This window comes from Lipotes vexillifer, unplaced genomic scaffold (assembly GCF_000442215.2).
Source record: "Lipotes vexillifer unplaced genomic scaffold, Lipotes_vexillifer_v1.1 scaffold2129, whole genome shotgun sequence".
In the NCBI taxonomy this organism is placed as follows: Eukaryota; Metazoa; Chordata; class Mammalia; order Artiodactyla; family Lipotidae; genus Lipotes; species Lipotes vexillifer.
In genome coordinates, this window is record NW_006774629.1 from 243,477 (window position 1) to 252,809 (window position 9,333).

Consider the following 9,333-nt stretch of genomic DNA (forward strand, 5'->3'; position numbering starts at 1 on the left):
GACAGAGATGTTTCTATTAATGGATGGCAGCTGGAAGTGATTACACTTGCTCTTTGACTCTGTAAAGCAGTATGGTATCCTAGGAATGGGCCTAGATTTGGAACCAAACAAATCTGGGTTCAGTTTTTCGCTTGATGTTTACAAAGTTGTTTGATCATGAGCAAATCCAACCTCTTAGCCAGTTTTCTTACCAGAAAAAAGACCTAAGAACCACCTTGGAAATGTGAAGCTCAAGTGTTTGCATAAAGCACTTATCTCACATAATAGGAGCTTAAATACTGAAAGACAGCTTACTGTTACAAAGAGCATGGACTTTAGAATTAGGTAGTTGGTAAGCTACCTCTTTGAATCTCAGTATCCTCTTCTGCAAAATGAACTTAATGTGACCTATTTACCCAGCAATGTTGTGAGATTTAAACTAGGGGCATTTTCAGCAGCCAAAATGGAACGTGGAACAATAGGGGTTTAAGGGCAAATTTTTTTTAAGCTAAGTCTGAAACCTTTTCTCTCTCTAAAGCAAGCATTATTAAGAGCTATCTCAAATTTCTGTGGTAATTAAAGGCATGCAAAATTCTTGGCATAAAACCCTTCAACAAACCAGACCTGCACTTTTTCTTCCTCTCCTTGAAGTCATACAGGTTGAGGGAGAGGTAGTGAAGTAGTAGAAACAGATAATAAAGGAGTGTGAACCACCTGCTCATGCAGTTCACTTGTGCCTTGTAGACCTACCTGGGCCTACTATCAAATATACCACTTCAATTTCTAATGGATTGCAACGATGCAGATCCAATTTTATGATTCTGTGGGTTAGATAACACCCAGTTCACGACAAACATTTGGGTCCTGTAATCATTTGGTATCTCATCAACAGGCATTCAGTCTTTATCAAGGTCCAGTAGCAAGCCAGAAGCTGCTTTTCTGAATGTCAGAATAGCTGTTGGCAGAGAATAGCACGGCCAAACTCTACCCCCTAGGTCTTAAGCTGTGATTCTCCTATTGGGGCTTGCCAGAGGCATCCCACAACATCTTTGGCTGACACTTAAGTCAGACACCTGGATCTACTAGGCCATAATGTCCACAGAGTAGGGCAGCTTACATCATAGCCTGAACCTTCTGCAGAGTCTTCTCTAGATCCAAACACTACTATCACTTTAGAAGTTATCCAATAAATGGATCAAAACAGCATGCCTAATGTAATACATGCTAGCTCCAAAATCCAAAGAGGCACCCCATACACTGTTCCTCTTTCTTCATGGTGTGTGGTACAAGGTGCAAAAACATGTTTCTCACTTTAGAAGGGAAATTTTGACACTTCCCAGAGCTTTGAACCCCTAGAAAATTTCCTGACGTGGCAGGCCCTCAACCTTCAAAGGGCACTCTCTGGCACACATGTCTAAGGCATCTAAAGTGTTTGTGCTTTCTGTTCACAAGCCCCAGTTAGCATAACAGCATCAATTTAACGTACCAGCACCGCGTTGTTTTATCAGGAGTATCAAGATCCCTATGGACCTTGTAGCCTGCAGAATGCACCAGGGACAAAAGTGTATCTTTACCGTCTTGTCCCTGCTGCATAAATGCAAACTGAGTGTGATTTTCCTTACTCATGGTAGTGCAAAACAAAGCACTTGCCAGTTCAATGGCTGCATACCAATTGCCATGGTTTATATTGATTTGCTCCAATAAAGATGTCAAATCTAGGGAAAAAATCCTCTGCACAGCTGCCGATACATAAAGTGATCAATAAATATCTTTCTTGTGCAGTCACTATGGAAAACAGTATGAAGGTTGCTCAAAAAATTAAAAACAGAACTACCATATGATCTAGCAATTCCACTTCCGGGTATTCATCTAAAGAAAATGAAAACACTAACTTGAAAGGATATATGAACCCCCATGCTCATTGTAGCATTATTTATAATAGCCAAGATATGGAAACACCCAAGTGTCCATTGATGAATGGATAAGAAGATGTGGTACATATATATACAATGGAATACTATTCAGCCATAGAAAAAGAATGAAATATTGTCATTTGTGACAATATGCATGAACCTTGAGGGCATTATGCTAACTGAAATAAGCCAGGAATCTGTACATAAGTGTGACTCCAACAACAAATCTATAACAATCTACTCGGTAAAAGAAAAAGAAATTGAATTTCCCTGATTATCTACAAGGTTGAATTATCCTGGAAGTTAAATGACTTCAGGCAAGTTTTCTTTTTGCTCTTCAGTTTCCAAAAAATTTGAGTATGTTAACTGTCGAAAATTCTAGATGCCAAAACACATCAAAAACAAAATGAAAAGGAAATGAACAGGTATGTAAAATGAATATACTCATATGTATGGCATATTCAATAAGAAACTGACATTACAATGTCAATTACAAAATAAAACAGCATGAGCAGACAACAAATATAAGGCCAATAAATGTGAAAATATATGTATTAATGCATGCAAATCAGAACAGTGAAATATTTTTTCTCCACCTATTAACAAAAATTTAAAAGATAATCTGCAATGCTGGAGAGGATGTACGAAGACAGCACTTCTCATACTCATTAGTATAACACTGAATGAAAAGGGCAGGAGAACTGCCCATGCAATACTGGAATAAATATCAATAGTGATACCCTTGGGTGATACCTGCCAGGTAGTTACAGTTTTTAAAAAACCAAGTGGCCTGTATTTAGAAAATGAACCAACTAATTATGTGCCAGATACTTTGCTGAGCAGCTGCCTCACATCAAGGAGGGAGGAATTTTCAACCCCATTTTACAGCTGTGGAAACCAGACAAGTTAACTCTCAGACACAAAAATCTAGTAAGATTCAAACCCATGTCTAATTCCAAAGCTTGTGCTCCTTGAACTACAGCACATGGGGTCTATGGGAGTGTCATAACAATACAATACTGTCTTAATTTCAGAATGCAGTTTAAGCAGGCCAATAGAATATTGGACAGAAGCTGGGATTTCTACTGCTGACAGAGGATCAACTGACATGGCCACCCAATACACAGGTTAATATAGGTTAAGCTGAACTGTATGATTAAGAATCAGTAATAAAGAAAGCTAAAACACTGGCCTCACAAGAAATCTAGTGAGAAAGGTGTTACCACTTTAATTTTCTAGATAACAAAATTGAGAAAGATCCCGCAAATACAGACAGAATTTGAATCCATACTTGCTCTTTCCATTATACCATGCTGCCTTTCAATGCACAGAAACAGCAGCCAGACAGCCTACTTCAGGTACATATAGCTATAAACTGTTTAGTGCTCACTCTCCACTGATCACTAGCTTATTCACCTTTTTAACCAAGGGAAGTTCAAAAGAAAATTTGACTGTTTCAAGACAAGTTGCTGTTTTACTGCACTGTGTGTATATAAGTGATGATATATTTGGAAGATCAATATGAGTGAACTGACTGCAAAGATTTTTTTCTGAAATGAAAAAACAGGCAAACTTTTGGATACTTACAGCCTCAGTAGGTGTCTTTTTCAGTTTAGTCCTGTCTACTTTCATGTTTTCGATTTTCTGTTTTATGATCTGAAAAGAAATTCCCCAAAAAGTGAGACTTAAAGCTGCAAGCTTGAGCTCTACATGCTTGGACACAGACAATATAGAACAAAGAGCATGCAAAATGTTTAAAGTAAAATTGGAGTTATGATGCAGGCCAACTCAGAGGCACAGATACGAGGTAAGGAGTGGTAAACAATCTCTCCAAATAAAACTGGCCCACATTCAAGTTACACAAGCCTGTAACCAATTTAAGCCAAAATTAAAATGCCCCCCACCCTGACCTCTCAAACTCATACTTGAAAGTAAGAGTAAAATGTTTTAACACACCTCAGGATGGAAAAATTCACCATATCCTGCAGCTTTTTGGAAAACTCAGCAATTCCACTTCCGGGAATTTACCCAAAGAAAATCATAAGAATGTATATAAATATTTAATCACAAGAATCCATACTGCATGACCATGTATAACAGTGAAGAAGTGAAAAGGATCAAATATCCAAAATAGGGTTGGTTTAAAACAGACTATTACACAGCTGTTAAAACACTGCACACAATTACATAACAGCAAAGCTGTTCATGGTGAAATAAAAAGGTTACAAAACAGAATAAATAGTATAAACCCATGTTTAAAGAAAACAGCTTAGAAGGGGTATGCATCAAAATGTCAATTCAATCTAACCAAAAGGATTATGTATGAATTGTTTTACCTGTGCTTTTCTGTATCTTTTACTGTTTTAACCCATAAAAATATATTATGTCGTAAGAACAAAGGAAACAAAATACTTTTATTTTTTTTAATTAGAAAATGAGGTATAAGACTCCCACTAGAAATATCCTGAGCACAGAACACAATCATTTTACTAAGGCCCATTAAGATGCTCCGGCCAAGGCACAGGAAGAAATAAAGGTTTCCCCCATTAGCAACTAGCACATATGCAAAGGAAAAGGTGAACTGCAGGGCTCTTTACCTCTAATAATGTATTTGCTATACAGCAGTCACTGGGGGTCAATGTCCCTCCTCCAAGAAGGCTGGCATAATATAAAGCTGACCAAGCACAAGTATAAATTTTAGGCAGCTTTTGGTGTAGAATTAGTCCAACATGCTCGGTATTTTGGAAATAACATGTATTTGTCTGTATGGCTGGCATCCATTCAACCAATGGGCATTCAGAAAGAGTTGGTACAAAATCCAGAATATGTTCTAAAATGTTGCTGTAGGGATCATTCCTGAAGAAAAAAAGATGTTTCCCCTCTAAAGTTCACATTTAAGGTATGTGATTCCAGATTACTTTTTAAAAAAATTACCTGAGCATCTAAGAGAAAATAAGCAAGATGCCTTCTGCCAACAACTTCCAAATATCTAAAATGAGGCCAACAGGATCCTGGCAACAATTTGATACATGTAGTGGAAACTATAAGTGAGCTACTTGTACACTTACTCTCAGGTTTGCTTTGTCTCGCAAAACCTCACACCAATTACTTAGAGCAAGTGACTGTCACATCATTGTGGCTGTAGTCATTTGTAGGAGGCTATTACATTGCCTCAGCTACAGGAAGTAGCAGTTAGCCCCAATACCATACAAACCGAATCACTGAATTCTCTCCCTCCAAAATTAGGAGCAAAGAAGGTCTGCTCTCTCCAGTTTCATTCAACACAGTGTTGGAAGTTCTAGCCACTGAAATAAGGTAAAAAAAGGAAGTAACAGGTATACAGATCAGAAAGAAATAAAACTGTCCTTATTTGCAGGTAACAAAGGATTATCTAAGTATAAAATCCCAAGGAGTCTACAAAAAACTCCCCAGAACTAACAAGTGATCTCAGCAAAGTTGTAGGATACAAGATAAACATACACAGATCAATCATATTCCTGTATACTGGCAATGGACATGTGGACTCAAAACTTTACAACATCGCTCATAATTGCTCAAAAAAAATTGAAATACTTAGGCGTAAAAATAACAAAGCATGTACAGGCCTTGTATGCTAAAAACCACAATATGTTGATTTAGAAAATCAAGACCTAAAAATATGAAGTGATATACTATGTTCATGGACTAAGAAGACTCATATTAAAGACAATGGAACTACAATAGCTCAAACAATTTTGAAAAAGGAGAATCATTCTATCCAATTTTAAGAGACATACACACACACACACACACACACACACACACACACACAGAACTACAGTAGTCTAGACTGTATACACGGTAATAGAGGAGGGATAGACACATATGCCAATGGACCAGAAGAGAGAACCAAGAAATAGACCTACACAAATATGCCCAACTGATTTTTGACAAAGGCGAAAAAGCAAGACAATCAAAGGATATTTTTATCAACAAATGGTGCCAGACCAAGTAGACATCTATAGGCAAAAAGATGAACTCTGACCTCAGTCTCATATTTTATATAAAAATTAATTCAAAATGGATCATGTGGCAAGGATGTGCAGAAAAGGGAACTCTTGTGCACTGCTGGTGGGAATGTAAATTGGCGCAGCCACTACAGAAAACAGTAAGGAGGTTCCTCAAAAGATTAAATATATGATCCATCAATGCCACTTCTGGATATTTATCCAAAGGTAATGGAAAAAACTAACTTGAAAAGATATATGCACTCCCATGTTCACTGCAGCATTATTTAAAATAGCTAAGACATGGAAGCAACCTAAGTGTCCACTGATGGATGAATAGAGAAAATGTGGCTGTAGACAGATATAATGTACACATTTTATGTTTTTATATATATTAAAGATATATAAAATGTAACATTATTCAGTCTTACAAAAAAGAAGGAAATCTTGTCATCTGCGATAACATGAATGGACCTTGAGGGCATCATGCTAAGCGAAATAAGCCAAACAGAGAAAAGACAAATTTTGTATGATCTCACTTACATGTGGAATCTCAAACAAACAAAACTCTCAAAAACCAAAAATACAAAACTTATAGATACAGGAAACAGATTGGTGTTTGCCAGAGGCAGGGGCTGGGGTGGGTGAAGATGAAGGTAGTCAAAAGGCACAAACTTCCAGTTATAAAACAAAGAAGTCATGAGGATATAACGTACAGCATGATGACTATAGTTAATACTGTATTATATGTTTGAAAGTTGCTAAGAGCAGACCTTAAGAGTTCTTATCACAAGAAAAAAAATTGTAACTATGGTGATGGGTGTTAACTAGACTTATTGTGATCATTTCACAATATATACAAATATGGAGTCATTATGTTGTATACCTGAAACTAATATAATGTTAAACGCCAATTACATCTCAAAAAAGAAAAAAAAGATGATGGACTTAAATGTAAAACTATAAAATCTACTTGGAGAAAATATTTGCAAACCATACATACTATCTAGAATATATAAAGAACTCTTGAAACCCAACAATAAAAAGAAAATCCTCCAGACCAAGAGCACAGACTAAAACTTGTGCAAATAACCAACTCACAACGATTTTACTGGTTTAAAAAAATGTAGATGAAGTCACTGGCAAATCTTCACACAAATATGTATCTCACTTTAACTAAAGCTATTTTGACTTATTCTGTACCATTCAAGGGTCTGGGTTGAAAACAATAGACTCTGGCTAACTAAAGCAAAAATGTGATTTACTGGAAGGGTAACTGATAGCTCACGCAATCAACAGGAAAGCTTAGAGATCCACATTCAGGAAACAGACAGAACCAAGGAAGCTAGGCATCCTGGAACTACAGCCAAAGACCTCCCACAGACACAGCTTAGTTGGGGGTGCCTATGCTGCCAACACCAGACTCTGGATGCCTAGAAGCTACTGCTGGTGGCAGTATGATTTCTAAATGGTCTCAGGTATTTGCATCAGTGGCTCTAGATGCACTGTCCCAAGTGTGAGCATCTGATTGGTCAAGCTGAGATCCCATGCCTATGCTCTAGCTGTCAAGGTTCTGGGAGAGCAAGTGCATTTGGCTTTTTCAGTTTCCACATTGTTCAGGTTCCAAACTTTTCATAAACAGATTCAGATGATAGACACCCAAATAAAAAAAACAAGCCAAAACGAATGATCAAGCACACGTTCCCATAACAAGTAAAATGTTAACCTGGCCTCTATAATTTTGTTGCAAGAAATACCTATAGTTTAAAAAAGAAAGATATCACTGCCTGTGAGACATCAATTAAGAAAATTCAAGTCTTTTTTGTTCCTGTTCTATTTCTAAGCTGGTTTCACAGTAGGAAGGGAGAATACTTTTTGATTGCCCACTACAAACCAGATAATACTTAGGTTGGTGTTTCTCAAAGCATTCTAGAGTATCTTGCTCCATGAAGATTAGGTTCCAGTAATTTAGGAAATGTTACAAATTTCTCTTCCTTTAGGACAGTCACATGGCTGACTGATATTACTAACAGCTCCAAGAAATCCGGGGTAAAGGAAACTTATTAGGACACAGAAACATTTTCCCTCCAGGTGGCATCTATTGAAAGTCCAATTTAAGAATCCCAAAGAATACACTTTGAGACATGCTGCTCAGGGGCCTCATATTTGTCTTTCCTACAATCCTCACCATTCAAGCCAAGTTCTTTCCCCATTCACAGATAGAAAACTGAGGCTCAGAGAAATTCAGAACCTTGCCTGGTTAGTGAATGTTGGCTCCAAGATCTAAATCCAGGCCCTTCTGACTCCCAAGACCATGCTTCAATAACATGCTGTTCACTTTATTTACTAGTTTTACAACAATAAATGCTTGCAGATGAAAATACAAATTTGTGACAAATTCCTCTACACTGTTGGATCCTACTGTTCAAAAAAAATATTGTAAGAGAGGAAGCTGGGGCACAAGGTGAAAAGATGAGATATTATCAATCTCACTAATGATGGAACAGTAACTAGAGAATGAGTTCTACCTAATGCTTAGAAGTTAAACAGATGAAAATCCCATTACATAAACAAGTCTCTAACAAAAAGAAGTTAATTCTAAACAAATCCCTGGAAATAGCCTACTGCCTTTGTTGGGTCAGACCAGAACTCTGCACCAAGCAATCTCTACACATAATAAATATTTCTTCCTAAACTCAGGTTAGAAAGATCAACTTTCAGAAAACTAATGAATTATTATGACTCACCATCTGTAGCGATTACCATTACACTTAAATACTTCCATTTAATTAACCATTTCTTTTTTCACTCCTTCATTCTCCCCAACTTCACTATCTTTGAAGTTTGAATCTTGGTTTTATAGGGTTTACGTCAAGACAAGAGGGTACAATTAAAATACACTGAGGGAAGTCACTCTGTAAAGGGTAACTCACTCTGTAGTAATCACCTCCAGTTGATCAAATTTAGAATGACTTTCAATATTGAAATTAGCTTAAGGGCAGAGGACACCTATAGTTCCAAATCTGGGTCAACAGCAGTTGAGTACAGTGGTGGACTAGCCTTACTATTCAAAGTATGGTTGAAGGATCAGCGGCACTGATATCACCTGGGAGTTATTAAAAATGCAAAATCTCAGGCCCCACCCAGATGTGAAGAATCAATCTGTATTTTAATAAGATCATATATTAAAGTTTGAGAAGCACCAGATTATAACACAGGCTCCAAACCAGGAAACCCAAGTTAGAATCCCTGCTATTATCACTTACTCACTGTATGAGCATGGACAAATCAGTGCACTTCTGTTTTCTCAACTGTGAAATATGGATAACGGATCTCCCCACTTCCATACTCACTTTCATCCAATCCATTCTCAAGACAGCAGCAAAAGTAATCTTCTTAAAACATGTATCAGCTCACGTTACTTCCTTGCTTAAAACCTTTCAACAGTTTCCCTA

At 37.2% G+C, this 9,333-nt stretch overlaps 1 protein-coding gene across 1 annotated transcript in view; it reads right to left on the reverse strand.

Annotated features, from left to right (window-relative positions):
• Nucleotides 1-9,333, reverse strand: part of HUWE1 (HECT, UBA and WWE domain containing E3 ubiquitin protein ligase 1) — a 138,425-nt gene that overhangs the window by 113,837 nt on the left and 15,255 nt on the right. Inside the window, exon 2 of the mRNA XM_007449397.1 lies at nucleotides 3,480-3,548. Coding sequence (XP_007449459.1) covers nucleotides 3,480-3,524 — 45 coding nt within the window. The 5' untranslated portion in view covers nucleotides 3,525-3,548. The remainder of the gene's footprint in view (nucleotides 1-3,479; nucleotides 3,549-9,333) is intronic.